Source organism: Caenorhabditis remanei, chromosome X, assembly GCF_010183535.1.
Source record: "Caenorhabditis remanei strain PX506 chromosome X, whole genome shotgun sequence".
Taxonomy (NCBI): domain Eukaryota; kingdom Metazoa; phylum Nematoda; class Chromadorea; order Rhabditida; family Rhabditidae; genus Caenorhabditis; species Caenorhabditis remanei.
Window position 1 is genome coordinate 7,550,032 of NC_071333.1, and position 15,411 is coordinate 7,565,442.

General features: G+C 37.1%; 4 protein-coding genes across 4 annotated transcripts; 2 read left to right on the plus strand and 2 right to left on the minus strand.

Annotated features, from left to right (window-relative positions):
* Window positions 1-5,613: 5,613 nt before the first annotated feature.
* Window positions 5,614-6,209, plus strand: GCK72_023439 (uncharacterized protein; the record flags this gene model as incomplete). The annotated part of the gene is made up of 4 exons (XM_003102597.2): window positions 5,614-5,637; window positions 5,695-5,780; window positions 5,839-5,956; window positions 6,012-6,209. 4 exons carry the CDS (start codon window positions 5,614-5,616, stop codon window positions 6,207-6,209), a joined length of 426 nt encoding a protein of 141 aa, XP_003102645.2.
* GCK72_023440 (uncharacterized protein) lies at window positions 5,828-6,221 on the minus strand (the record flags this gene model as incomplete). Its single annotated transcript, XM_053735399.1, has 2 exons — window positions 5,828-5,918; window positions 5,998-6,221. The coding sequence occupies 2 exons, from the start codon at window positions 6,219-6,221 to the stop codon at window positions 5,828-5,830; spliced, it is 315 nt and encodes a 104-aa protein (XP_053578965.1).
* Window positions 6,222-6,764: 543 nt separating this feature from the next.
* GCK72_023441 (uncharacterized protein) lies at window positions 6,765-9,758 on the minus strand (the record flags this gene model as incomplete). Its single annotated transcript, XM_003102579.2, has 4 exons — window positions 6,765-6,815; window positions 6,892-9,192; window positions 9,329-9,597; window positions 9,683-9,758. The coding sequence occupies 4 exons, from the start codon at window positions 9,756-9,758 to the stop codon at window positions 6,765-6,767; spliced, it is 2,697 nt and encodes an 898-aa protein (XP_003102627.2).
* Window positions 9,759-13,746: 3,988 nt separating this feature from the next.
* On the plus strand, window positions 13,747-15,132 carry GCK72_023442 (uncharacterized protein; the record flags this gene model as incomplete). Its single annotated transcript, XM_003102578.2, has 6 exons — window positions 13,747-13,858; window positions 13,922-14,046; window positions 14,478-14,618; window positions 14,661-14,788; window positions 14,871-14,955; window positions 15,004-15,132. The coding sequence occupies 6 exons, from the start codon at window positions 13,747-13,749 to the stop codon at window positions 15,130-15,132; spliced, it is 720 nt and encodes a 239-aa protein (XP_003102626.2).
* Between the last annotated feature and the right edge of the window lie 279 nt (window positions 15,133-15,411).

Consider the following 15,411-nt stretch of genomic DNA (forward strand, 5'->3'; position numbering starts at 1 on the left):
TTTTTCCAAAAAACACAAGGAATCCCGGGGAGGAGCGGAAGTCGAGCATGCAAAAGTGATTTAGAAGAGGAGGCACACACATACACAACATTCACTCTCGGCGACCCCTCGTTTTAGAAACAATATTATATTTGGAAGTAACTTTTTGCTCCAATGAGTCGAGAACGAATATCTTCATTTCAGAACATGATGTACTCGGTACCAGCCGCACTCAGAATTCCAGATGAGAGTTGAGAGTTGAGGAGGTGACGAGTTGAAAATGGGAAATTAAATTGAGAGAATAGAAAATAGAACTGGTTCTAGTAGGAGACACTTTTTTTAATGAGTTTGAATTGATGTAAGGGTTGACTCGTTGAACGTAAACTTTAACATTTGAAAATGAATATAATTACTAGTTTAAAGTTTATAAGCTCAAAACTCGATACACCTTCAAAAGTTACACAACTTTAGTTAATGATGTAGTAGTTGAAACTGCTGAAGTTTGATGGAGGCGTTGACAGATAGTAAGGTGCTTGAATAATTTATAGATTTTTTCAAACCTACACTGTAAGGCAGTTACAGTAGTTTCTCACAATCGTTCATCTAAAACATTCGAGTTATCAGGCTCTACTTCAACACTAAAAAATAAGGTCTAGCCTATAAACATGCTCAAAAAGCGATTTCCTAGTTAACATTTCTGAGAAAAGAAACCCAAAAAGGTTTTTGGTATGCTTGATTAAATCTGGGAACCAATCTTGGTGATACCAGTGAAACAAGGTTTTGTGAGTACAAACTTCAGTTAATCCAAATAACCTAACAAATGTTCATGCGCGGAAGTATTTCCATTGGGCACCAAAATTTTCAAGATTTTTACCGACTTACCTCAATGTCTCAAAACGAAAACGAATGAATGATTTATCAGTTCTATGAATCACATGATGAACAGAACAGAAAACAAGCTTAGAAACCCATCTGACAAAGGTTATACCCCCTCATCTATTCTCGGTTGTCTTCCGTTTTTCGCTTCTAACCGAAACTAAAAATTGAAGGTTCCCATAGTTGGATAGATCAGGGGGTTTGTTTCTTTTACTCTTCAATTGTTCAAGGAAAGAATGCCAGTCGTTTTTCGACATCATGTTATTTTTTATTTCTTCTATACCTTTCGGTTCTCTGCGCCAATAACTTCAGGCAGGTAGAACCAAGGTCCCTATAGTTATGGATGGCGTCTGTCAGTCAAATTGCTCACACAGAAAATGTCTATAATTGGATGGCGGAAAAAGAAATCAGGAAATTTCTTGAGAGAAGAAAGAAACTAAAACATAAGACAAACTGGTTGATATGTCTGAAGGAAGTGAGCTGTGCGGCAACGGATTGAGAAAGACAAGCCAGTTGGCTGGTGACTTCAATCAAAAATGTCAATTTTCTGAATCGCTTGTCACAAAAGTTGTCGTTACCGCAAAAGCGACATTAGACAAAACTCCAGACAAAAGACGTAACAACCATCATGTGGTCCTTAGTCTAGGATCCATACGGGTGTGAAGTAGGTCAGAAGTCAGTATAGTTCGGTAAGAGGGAATATGAAATATAATTGACTTGACTAGATCTGGAAACAGAAGCAGACTCGGAAAAATAAAAATGAGAAAAAAATTGAAGTGTGTGAAAAACCCTCTAGTGTCCCCTTCCCAGACACTAAATACATCATCTGTTGTTCCTGAATAAAGATCTATTTCATGGAATTCGGTATTCGAATTTCGATCGAAGACATTCCAATGAATATTTGAAAATCTTAATGAGTTTTCATCTTGAGTTTTGGTAAGCAAACATAGAACATTCCATAACACTGGGTTGGCCGAAGATCTTAAAAACAGAGAAAAGTAAGAAAAACAGAATGGAAAGGATTACTGGTAGGACAGCACAACCTGGACAGCAGTAGTAAAGAAAGAGAGAGAGAGAAAAAAGAAGAATTAAAAAATTGGCTTCTTTTGATACGGACATGCTCTTCATTTTCACTTTTCTCTTCTGAGCCTGTCAATGCTCAAAGATCCTGAAAAGATGATTGACCAATATAAACAGTGATGTTCTTTGGAATGTCTTTTTAAAATTGTGTAGTTGAAGTATCCCTTCAAAAAGTTAAAGCATCAAAGAGTGCCAGACAAAACACTGAAAACGGAAGAAAGAAATATAGAAGAACGGAAAAAAACGCATCGACGTTGCACTAATAAATTATGTCATTCAGAATCGAAGGCTGAAGCAAAGTTTGACTCGACTCTTTTTGAGTATCCGGAGTATCAAATGATGGTCCCCTAGAGGATCAGCAGAAACTTAATGATTCCACTAAAAGAACAGAAAAGGAAATATGAAGAAAGACGACGGCGCCATTTGAGACTTTCAAAAACAGCGAACACGTATGATTAAAGATTTGTTTGGAATACATATGTCATTAGTTTTGGGCTAAGTTTCAGAAAAGAAAACAAGAAATTTGTACAAATACATGTTCAGTGAAATGAACTTACATGTCATTTTGTCTACAGAATTCTTCTGTTCAGATAGATACAACAGCAACAATATAATGTGATGAGAACTTCCTGAAGCACAACGTCAATAAAAATATGTAAACTTCTTGAATCTGACCAAAACAACTTCTTTCCAACTGACCTCAAATCCTTACTCAAATTTAAAGGATAGAATGATTAAAAAGTTTAAAAGAGTCATTGATGACGCAGAAGCATCTGGAATGGGTTAGCACGAGCAATATAAACAAAGGAATCTAGACCTCGTAAAAACGGATTAATCGTTCTGAGAATAGAATCAGATCAGGTAGAAAATGAAAGTTTTACGATGGATAAGAGGAAAATGTGATGTGTTGAGTACATTTATTTATTTTGAAATACTCAGAATTTTTGAAATACACCAATATAGATTTGAAATTCAACATCTTCCACAATTCTGACGAGCGTGATGTCATCTGTATTCAGTTCTGGTTTCACATTCAGTCTGCAAGACAACATGCAGAAAAGAGAAAAATGAAGTGCCCTCAGAAGAGTCACCTCTTCAATTACCAAAAAACGCCATTTTCCTCTTTTCTTTCTTATTCTCCAGCAAAAAAGAAGTGATTGATATAGGCACATCTTTGATTGATTTGAAGACTAAGCCCATGGAACCAAACTAGTATTTACGGTGAAAAATGAGAGAGGAGTTATTGCAGCCCAATTTGAACCTAAACCACTACACGTCATTGGTTGGTCGAAAAATGGGAAAAAAAATTCTAGGGAAAAACAGCTCGGCTAAGGAATTGCCTAGACAGGGGTTAACCTTAACTGAATAAAAATATATACAGAGGAGGAACAACATTTAAATCATTAGCAGAATGCATACAAGATCAGATCATACTGGGTCAGAACATACAAAGTCAAATTCGGTGTCTTTCTGGAAAACATTATGTTTTTAAGAAACAGCTCACGTACTCTATCGATGGGTCTAAGACAAACAGACCTAAGACAAAAAGTACGCTTGAAAAAATTGAGGTGCGCTTTGAAAAGGATTTGAGATAATCGCTTTTCAACGGAGGTTTCTTTGTTGTCTATTGGGACCACAGAAGAGGAGAGTAGGCACAAAGTTATCAGGTCTACGTACATAATTACACTCTTCTAGTTTTGTCCCGTTTTCCTTTTTTCTCTTTCAGTTTTTTCGTTTTGTTTTTCATTTCATCGAATCGTGAGAATATTTAGAACGATTGATGAACATGTGAACTTGCGCATAGAAAATAGAAAATAGAGAGGAGAGAACCAACATTAAAGAATTCTCACGTTTTTACTTTCATACGAAGTACGAGAACACATTTTTTCCTACCTGGGTCGTTTTTCATTAGACATTTTCAGCCAATCCAATCCAATCTGACAAATTGGAAATGTTTTCAACCCATTTTTATAGGATATTCAAAAACGAAAACAGCGTCACCTAAATCCCATGAGATTTTGATATTTCTGTTGTCTCATTTTTTGATATGTTTGGTTCGACGCGTTCTCCCTCTTCTCAACTCGACGATTTTTGGGACAATGTTTAAGACAAATGTCTTTGCCATCACCATTTCTAACTCGCTTCAGTGTCATAGTTTCACTTCCTGGTTTATGGAAACAATGGCTACCGACGAGTTAGAAGTGGATGTTTTGTGACATGTTGAAGGAATCGCTAGTAGTGTAATAATTTTTTGATGAAGGTAGAGAGTATGAATGATAGGTGAAATGTTATCAAGCATCAAGAAAGCGGCTGGTGCAATAATAAACTATGAAGTGTAGGAAACGATGGTTGCCCTTCTTTTCCAGTGTAATATCGAAATACTCTCCTTGACCCAATAACAAAAAATGTGTGACGTCAGAAAGAAAATAGAAGATTTGGTAGGAACCATTGGAATGTTACAACAACGAACAATTCAAAAAAGCCAGACAATAAAAAAAGATTCAAAAGTCTAATAGTTCTTCAGGTCATATAACAATAGATGAAAACGTGTGGGACAGCAGTTATTGAAAAGGAAAACTTTGATGTTTCAGAATTGAAGCTATACAAAAAATGTCTGATTGTTGAGAACGAAATAAGGGGTTTTCCATGTTTTCAAATTTATAACTAAAAACAAATACTTGAAAATAGGCAACATCTGTGAGAACAATACAATCTTGAAATCTGAAAAACTGAACTCTGTTTGCAATGAATGGGAAAAATTTAAGAGTTTGCACATAACGTGATTGATGTTATTACAAGTTTTGAATTGACTAACTTTATTGGTTTGCTGGAAGCAGGAAATAAACGTTTCTATGAATCAGGTCTAGCTCATTGTGTGCATTTTTGAATTTCTATAGAACAGCGATTAAGAAAAAATGAAGCATTTAGTTCATTGAACACAATTTTAGTTTTCTGAGAGCTGGGGACTTTAGCTGAACAGTGTTCTACCAAAAGCAAACTTTATTCGTATTCAGATGGTCCAAGTTTCGAGTGTTTCGTTAAAAACTTTATTTGTCTGAAATCCACAACCTCCCAGACAAAATCAAAACAAGGTGCTCTGAAAAAGGTGAAAATGTCTGTCATAACATGTTGTTTCTTTGAAATCCCACTGGAATTATCCAAACCAAACAAAAATTTTGATGCTCACAAACAATACGACAATTTTATGTTTTGCTCATATACAGAGTCAGGATTGTCTACGTTTTATAACCGGATTAGTTTGTTTTTTTGTCATTTCTTTAAGTCTGCATGCATGAATTTCTGAAATGTCAATTTTCAATCATCAAACAATCAACGCCTTTCCATGCAAACAATGCTGTAAATGTCACATTTCACAAACTTTAAGTCATCTTCAAAACGTAGTACTCCCACCATTACGATGACTATCTAAAATGTATCGAGGCAACTCATAAAACGTTTCCAATCCGCTTCGTCAACAAATGCTATTGGTGGAAATAGTCAGAATTATTAGTGACACGTCATTTTTTTCTGATACCGAAAGTTTACACGGCCAAACTTCACCAATGGCAGCTGAGTGAGTTGGAAAGCAGAGAGAAAGAATGCCGATAAGGGAATAGTACAAATAAACGGGGTGAGGAAGAAAAACTCGAGATTCTCAATTTCCATTTTTATCGAAACATGGCAGCTCCAATTCTCAACCCAGTGAGTTTTTATTTCAATCAATAAATGTTCTTTATTTATAAATTTCCATATTTCTAGGCCTGTCCAGGATCATTCGCTCTCCCATATGGAGTCCGTTCTGGACTTCAAATTGCTTTCAACGGACTCGTTAAGCATAAGAACAAGTGAGTTAACACCAAACATCTAGCAGAACTTCTTTCATAAAACACATCTATTTTGCAGGGACTTCAACATCAACTTGATCTCTGGAGGAAACATTGCTCTTCACATGAGCTTCAGATGGGAAAAGGACAAGATTGTCGCTATAAATGCCAAGATTGACAATGCTTGGGGAAACGAGGTATATTTTTTCAGAAAACTAAAGTGGTGTTTGAAATAAACCGAACGTTTTCCAGATTCGTCACTCCAACCCACTTCACCACGACCAAGCCTTTGACCTCCAAGTCCGTGTCTACCCAGGACACTTCCACGTCACCACCAACGGAGTTCTTCTCGGAGATTTCCCACATCGTCTTCCATTCGAGAGCATCGGAGCCATCTCTTTGGAGGGAAATGTTCATATCAACAATATTCAATTCTCTCAATTCCATTAAATACTTTTTCATTCTTTAAACTTTACATAAAAAATTTGGAATTTGAATAAACATTCACTTATGTGATAACACTGATGTTCTTATCAGTTAGAAATCAATAACCACTTTTGGTCAAACACATTGAATTTTATTGCATAAACATGGAAAAAGAGACGTTAAAACAAAATAATTACGTGAAACTTTTGAAAGTAAAAGTCTATGACAGCAAGAAGGTTTTGACATGGGAATTGATAGCAGACAAATTGCGAATTCAAGAATATTGCAGAGAGTTCGAAAGGATGAGATTAGGATTTGGGAAGAGACTACAGCGCGGGACACAGAACGGGCTAATAACATTATTTATAAAATTATGATTCAATTACATGCAAAATAATACATTTTCTTTTTTCTTAAGAACAGGTAGTAAGAAGGATGTATTTGGGAGAGGGAACAATGAGAAAGTGAAAATACACGTACTATGGAAATTTTGACAATTTTGATTTCCAATTGCTTTGAATATATTCTGTTATACCGTATGAGTTTTGTGGTCCTCCATGAACTTGACTTGGATTGCAGTTAGGGGGGAATAGCGTTGTTGTGGATAGGGGCGCGGTAGGGGAAGTAATGCTGAAAACAGTAAGATTAGTAAATGGGTTTTTTTCGAACTGCTTTAGAAAATACAAATGTATTCGAAAATACTTACCAAACCAGTGTGCTCACGGAAGACAACGCAATCGACAATATCAGCCACTAGCCGTTCTGTGATTCTTGCAATGTCCTTCCTGTTTGGCAGCTTCTCATTTCCTGCTTTTGGCAACTGAATTGGTGGATTTTCCACAGCATGCCGAGATTTGTAATATGCGATCAATACGTCGAGCTCCTCTTCGGCTTCATCAATAACAACACCATTCTCGAATGGAAGCGGACGAAGTTTTTTGTAAATCTCCCGACATGCTGGGTCGTCCATATAACTTCTCTCAAAGTCTTCATATTGGAAATAACGAGCGAGTCGTTCACGGAAAAGCATCATTCTTTGCTGAACCAGTGGTGATTTTTTGGAAATATCGTAGATGAGTGGAAGATAGAATGTTCTGATTTTTCTACCAAGATCTCCATTATGTACACGTTGGGATATTTCTGACATGTGCATTCGGAAATTCAAAGTCGTGGGATCCTTGGAATTTGTGAAACGATATTCAGTGTCCAAACGAGCGTAATACCCCGGCGCCATACAAGATCTGTCACGCCATTTCCGACTGCTGGTGTACCAAGTATTATCGAACTTTGCATACCGTATACACTGCGGATGCCTTGGTCCGCACTTCAATTGTGGCTTCGGTAAACAGGCGACTCGCATTCTGCGCCGAATATCTCTCGTGTTTATTTCGTCTAAAGTTTCCTCAAATTTCTCAAGCTGGAGTCCAGTTTGATGCCATATTTCCTGAGTTTGTCTAGGCTCAAAATGTTTCATTCGCACAAAAGGAGTTTGAAGCTCTATCAATCGCTCGACGATCAAATCACATTTTTCTTGGTAGCAGTGAAGAAGAAACTCGGGACAAAGAGTCAACTCCAGTGTTTGCATTTCAGTAAGTGGTCCAATCTCCACCATGGGCTCCCATTCTTCTGTGCATGCTCTTCTCGGCGGGTACCAAACTCGTCCTGGCGTATCGTCTGACAGAGGAACGCAATCTAATGGGTAGAGTTGCACATCGTTCCCAATCCATGGTTTTATCATTCTTCGACTATAATAGTTTGGTATCTCTTCAGTACTCTGATATGTGATTGGGATGTACGAGTAATCAACTTTGAATGTTTTATGAAGTGGAACTGTGCTTTCAGGGTTTTGTTTAGAGACTTCAGGTGCTTTGAAAAGTTGTTCTTCTGCTTCAGAATAATATGGTACCGGTTTGTAGAAAGTAGATTGTTGTTGCTGTTCTTGTGGTTGCGTGTGTTGTACTTGAGGCCTCTCAGTTTCTGGTATCTTTTGAGATGAAACGATTGGAGAGATTTCTTTTGGTGGCTCCGGTTGGACTAATTCATGTTCTTTTTGAACTGGTTTTTGAGTAACAGCATCTTGTCCAGCAGGTTTCTCAAGCACTTGTGGATCGACGACTGATGATGTGGCCTCAGTTTCTTTAACAATGGACTTCTCAGAAACTACAGGAAGAGGTTCCGGTGTCGGTTGAGCAATTTTTTCCAGTGGTGATGTATCTGGTGCCTTCTCTGTTTCAGGAACATCAATAGGAGGAATTACTTCATTTTCTGTTGTCTCCGAAGTATTCTGTTTTTCTTCCTCTTTGTTCGAAACGACTGGCTCATCACACTTGGTTTTGTTTTGTGGGATATCTAACTGAGTTCGTCCCGGAACATTCGGATCGTCCACTTCCATTTCTTCTATCTTCTGTTCTAGAGGAATTGGTGTTTCAGCAACGGGTTGTTGAATCTCTGGTTCCTGTTCCATGGGCTCATCAGTGTCCATCTGCTCAATATTTGTAGCTGGTGTGATTAACTCATCTGGTTGGTGACTTGGTTCTTCAGCGGAAACTTCTTCGATTACCGGCCCTTCTTCTTCGATTGTCGGTTTCTCTTCTTTCATTGCCAGTCCTTCTCCTTCGATTATCGGTTTCTCTTTTAGAATTGTTGAGTCTTCTGTGTTGTTGATCGGTTCCTTGAGGATTGCAGGATTTTCGGGTTCCTCCAGAATGCGCTGCTCTTCCAAAACTTCTGGAACAACATCGTTGAAGTCTTCAAGGACTGGATTCATCGATTCGTGATTCGTAGACGTGGTTGGTTGATCCTCCGCGTTTTCTAGAACAGGCATTCCCAAATAACTTTCATCAGCTTCTTCTTCCTCTGCGGCTTTTTCATTCAGCGCTTCCAACTTCTTAGCTTCTCGCATTGCTTTTCGTTTCTCGGCATCTGCCTTCTTTTTCATAGCAGCTAGTTTTGCTTTAGATGGCGTTGGAACTTTCTTTTCGGGAGTTGGTTTTGGTGTTCTTGCATGCTGAAAAAACATCAGTTTACTTTAAATTGGTTAGCATAGTACAAATGGATGCAATTTTCATGTGGAACACTATAAACGATTTTTTAAGTTTGATCGTGAGTTCCAACACTTGTTTAATTTAATTGTCTGTACTCACCTTTGTGGAAGTGCTTGGAACATTTGGATCGTCCTCCTCGTCATCATCAGTAACTTCTTCTTCCGTGTAATATTTCTTCTTTTTTGTACTCCCAAGAGGGCAATCTTTCTTTGCCTTTGTTGCATGTTCATGCCATCTCGCCTCTGTCATAACCTGTGCCATCGTCTTATTTGATTCTCCTCTTTGTACAGCGGCTACATCTCTGCGCGTTTGGTCGAATCTCGCGATAACATCCACAGTGTAGATGAGACGGTCCAGTGTGCTGCGCACTGCAAAGAAGAGAGATGAGGTCAATCAATATGAGCGAGAGAAGGGCCACATGCACAATGGGGGTAAGTGAGGTGTACAACATACCGATAGTAGCATCGTCCTCAACTGGTGGAGCTGGAGTGAGGTTTCGAACACTTCGTTTTGGTCGAGTAGATGTCATACCCACTGGAATCTGCCAGTTTATAATTATCATTAGTCTTTTGAAAAATAAAGGATTGAACGGAAATTGGAATGAAAAAATAACACTATTTATTTTAGAAAAAATTGAGTCTTATCGCAAAAAAATCATTCGATTTTGAAAACGGCTTATCAGACGTTTTTTAATATTTGAAGAATCGAAATTTTCAAAATAAAAATGTTGTTCTCAAGCTGTAAACCCCTATACTTCAAAACAGTTTAAAAGTTTTTGAATGGAGGAAAAACCTAATTGAAAGCACTTTTTATCAATAAATGAAATGTATCCATCTTCGCTTCTAAGAAAAACAGTTTTTATCAACGAAACAAAACACAAAAGTTGTCCAAAACATTGAGGGAACGAAAATTAAAATCAATGGTGTCATAAGTTGTTTGCGCGTTCTATGTGCGGGCCAACCTCTTTCTTTGCGCCTTACTCTCAAGCTGGCAGCATGAGGCGAGAGTAACACACAAAGGAATTATTTGAAAAAATAACAGAAGGCGCGAAAAACTGAGGCAGTGACTGATTCTAAAATGAATTTAAAAACAAATACAAAATTTGATAAGAAAATGTGAACGAGGGAAAGAAAAAATAGTGAAGAAGAGACAGAAAGAGAAAAGAAATTCATAGCGGTTGAGAAACCAGAAGAAAATTGAGGAATTTGGGAAAAAACCCTACGTTAGATCAGGAGTTTGTTTTGGTAATATGCAAAAAGAAAAAAAGAAGAAAAAATATGTGCCACTAAAAAATATGGACTGATATGATAAGAGCTCCCGGCTTTTCTATCCCTGTCTTATTCGATAATCCGTTATCAAACACCCTAATACTCGGACGGATATAAACGGAGAGATAAGATTTCTTCTTAAGAACACAATACCTTGGTTTTTTTCTATTTCTTTTTCAGATATTCACTTCTATTCAGAAACCAGACAATACTATTCTTCTTTTTTCATCTCACCCGACAAGTAATTTGTTTTAGTGCTTGCTCGTCTGGAGGTTTAACTCGCTATAAAACTCGTCAGCCGTGAACAAAAAGGAATTCGAATTCAAGTTTTACGAATCATTTTTTCGCTCAGGTTACGGGCGTAAACTAATTTCTCTTCACTCTCACATCTTTTTACTCACATTTTCTGCATGAATTTCTCGTTCCCATAGTACCCATCCAAAAGCTATCATTTGTGATATCGGCTTCGATCCTCACGTGCCTTTTATATCCTTTTCATTGAAATTGTATGTTTTGGATTGTATTACTCTGCTTTTTGTTCTGAAAAAACATGATGATCTAGAATAAATTTCATATTACTAGGGACCATGTCTGAAAATATGTAATCTGGAAGAATTTTTTGAATCTCACTAAGTTTCTGCGAAATCAGTTAAGGGATCACAAATAGGTTGTTCAAATGAGCGATTCCTATAGTTAAGTGAGTAGAATGGTTGTTGGAATTTAAATGTTGATGAAGTGTTTATAACTGCTCTGCACATTTCGCTTTTTCAAAACCAATTGATTTTTGATTCAAAAATATTCTTGATTTTCTTTTGAATATTCATATTTACGACCATCAATGTAAAACAACATGTGTTTGTGAGAGCACAACTAATCAGGTATTCATAAATTTAATTAACTGAAGAAAATTGTTGCCATTTTGAAGTTAAACAATAACCGAATTCTCTCACCCTACTCTTTTTCTATTATCACTCGTCTGGAATGTCCTTTTTGGTCACATTTTCATCCTTAATCCGTCATCATCACTCAACAACTGTCAGGAAACGGAAATTGGAAAATAAAGGATAAAGGCAACGTTACTTCCCATTTTCGCCCACAATATCTCATGGTTTTCATCCAATTGTTGCTACTTTTTTTCTGTTTGAGATGAAATTCACGGCATAAACCACGAGTGTGAAACTTTCATTATCCAAATGTGATCGCAACACGAACCCTCTTCTTTTGGCATGCAAAAGGAATTGAAGAGCTACTTAGCTTCTATCCCCCCTTCTTTCCTCCCGGTTTGCATCCGGCTGGTTAACGAAAGAAAAGCTTTTGGTTATAAATAGACAAGCAAAGTTTGCTGGTATCAAATTGTCGTCTTTCCTCTGTTTCCGGATCTTGGGGTCTGTTTCTTTCTGGTTGAGCTGCAGCAGCATAAGGCAGAAATCACTCACGAGTTTTCTTTTGTAGTTTCCAATTTTAGAAAAAGATTTAAATTTAGATTTGTTTCTCATGTCGTCACTTCTTTTCTGGCAGCTGTGCTATCTCGTCTTTGTTTTTTCGGGGTAGTTAATGTCACTTATATGCGTCAAGAGACAATTCTTGATACTTTACGTAAAAGTCGTTAGAAAGTTTAAAAAAAAAGGCTTATTTTGAATAAACGGGAACTTGCTCAATTTTTTCATAAGCGTAAAATCCTTAGCAAGCTAAAGTTCAACTTCTCCAATACTATTTTTCGATAACATGAATCAACAGTTATCTAAACATTTTAAATGTATGATTTTCAAAACAATATTCGAATTCTAGAGTCCAGCTGATCCATCATCTTTCCTACTTTTAGCGTTCTCTTTTTTTCTCAAAGCGTCGCAAATCTCATTTAATATGCATAGCTGCAACGTAGTAGGGTCATCCTCGAACCATCAAAACATTTGTAGAAAAGAGAGGGAGGTGGTCTGTCGGAATATAGTCACCCATAAAATATGTGACATGAACATTACCAAAACTTGTTCTTTGTTTATCTAAATGTATAAACAAGAGGAAACAATTGTTTCCGGGGAGCAATGGATTGACATATTTCACTGATCATCAATATTCATAAACCTCATTTTTTGCGATTCAGAATAACATTCAGCTATAAACTAATAGATGCATATTTCAGGAAAAGCACCATGGTAATCAAAACACCAGAGGATCCTTTTGTCTACTATCATTTGGGTGAGTCATACCTTCTATTTTTATAGCAACCGGAAGGGTAATATAAACAGCAAAGCATGTAGATTGTTGCTATAACAACGCCCGAAAATTGTTATCAAATTATACGAAAGCAGAAATTATCAGATGCTGTTTTCCTTTTCATACTCGAGAATAACATTCGAGAATTGAATACGAGTCGGTGTTAACTTATTTCTGAGTTTTTCTGTTTTTTTCATTTACGGCTCGTCAGAGTTTGTCTTTCTCGGATCTAACTTCAACAAAGAATTTTACAACAGTTTATGTTCGAATAGCAGAAAAATGTGAAAACTGCCCTGAAATTTCATAAAAATATATTCTGACAAATTAAATAGAAAGATTCAAAGGAATTTTGTTAGACCTGAAATAGTAGTACGCTTCCTGCAGAGTCCATATTTTAGATTGGGTGTAGCTGTAACATATTATTTCCAATTTACTAATCCAAGTGCAACCTTTTAGTATTTTCATTCACGCCCATATTCTATTGTTTTCAAAAACTAACTTCTTCCGACTAGATTTATTTTGAATGACAGTGAGAATGAACAAATTCATTCTAACAATAATGATGGGGTGACCCTGAAGAACAAAAGATGTGAGAGAAAAATTGGTGGACGACCACGATGACAGCCAAAGAGAGAAGGGTGTGGTGATTCAGAAGAGGGGTCCGAGCTCAAACAATGACAGAAAACCCCGCAGTCTTCTCATTCAAAGACCCTTTTGCTCCCGACTCTGGGATGAATTTCCAATGTCTGAATGGAGATGAAATGTGAAGAGTGACGCTGCTTGTCTTAGCAGCATTTACCCCAGACTTCTTCGCCAACAGCTTCCTTCCTCCCCATTTTTTGTTAACTTAGGCAGCAGGGGCCTCACTATTTTTTATTGTTCTTTTTTCTCTTTTTTCTTTCCATCACGACGTTGCACACGAACCCATAAGCTTTCCCACTCACCACCATTCAGTTAGTCTTACATCTTTACTCTCCACCCATTCTTCATTTCTCCAACTCACGTCGTTATTATTGAGTTAACTAAGACGCGATTATGATTGGCTCCGCCTCGTGTACGAGACCACTCCATCAAGCGTTGATCCCGTTAGCGGTTAGTGTTCCACCAGCCGCATTATTTATAAGAGGAAAAACGAGACATATTGAAAGTAGGTTTTCTAGGGTCACACAAAATTTCAGAACTTTTTATCATGTTTAAGATACATTTTCAGTGGAAGAAGAGTTAGATACTGCACCAGCACTTGAACGACAAAGACCACCAAGCATTGACTACCTGTTCGAAATCACCAACTTCTCGAGACGTGAAATTCAACAGCTGTATCGGTCATTTAAAGAGGTTAGCTGATCTGCTATTCGCAGTGCATCGATCAAAACAATATGACTTCAAATGAAAAATACTACTTACCAATTCATGGGTCTACTTTTAGCTTGTGAAAACGTGGGTTATTCGCTGTCGTTAAAAGAATTTATAGTTGACCTTATGGTTTCTGCTGATCTGAATCGTTATGAGTTCGCTAGACCATGTAGCACGCTAAACAATGATTGTTGAAACCTTCCGTAGTTTTGCCGCAGGTTACCAAAAATACATACTTGGGCGTATTATTATCAAACGTAACTACTTTTTTTGAAATTATCGGAAACTGGGAGCTTTAAGCTTTTCCAATTCTACGCGTAAGAATTCCAGTTTATCAATTCTCATATTGGGAGGACAAGTAGTAGAATTAGTTTCCTTGTTGAAATCTATTGATAACTCTTTTTCATTTCTAGCTGTGGCCAAACGGAACAGTTGCACTCGAACAATTTCAAGCCATCTATGCAAGTATTTTCCCGAATGGAGACTCAAAAAGCTACGCAGAGCTGGTTTTCCGGAATATCGATCAAACTCGTGTTGGATCTGTGACATTCTTGGTATATTCCAATTTTTGATCTGAAACATTCATTCGTTTACAGGATTTTATCACAAATTATTCAAAAATCGCCAAAGGGACAGTTGATGAACGTCTGGACTGGATCTTCACTCTCTACGACACAAACAAAAGTGGATATATTGCTTACAACGAGATTTTTCATGTTGTGAAGTGGGTTCTTTTTTCTTTTTTTTTCTTGTTTGAAACCTCTCTCGTGGCCGCATCGCAAAATTATTTTTTATGACTTCTTCAGATCGATGTATCAGATGGTTGACGCGTCGCTGCAACCAACTGCTCTTGCCACCATATGCCGACAACATGTTAAAATTGTTTTCAAGGTAAAGAAAAAATCTGAAATGCATGATATTGTGAAGTGTTTATTGCAGAACTTGAACATTGCTAATGGAGGAAGAATCAATAAAGAAGAATTCATGCAACGCTGCCGTGCTGACACAGAAATCGTCAACACCTTGGAAGTGTTCAATTCTTTTTCAACTGGTCTCTTGAACTTCTAATTGATACTTTGCTAACTAACTGATGCTAACCTCCTATCATTTTTCCAAAACTTCTCAACAAACTATTGTGAATCTCAATTTTTATTTATTCTCATTCATCATACTTACATTATCGGTATAAAGTATTCCAGTGTTTTATTTAATTTTCAATAATAAGGTGTTGTGGGAAAAATTGTTTACCGATTAATGGAATGTGTGTGACATAGAAAACATGTCGATAGTTTTTCAAATACTCTGAAGTCGAAGAAATCACATGTATGAAAATTTTGATTTAATAAG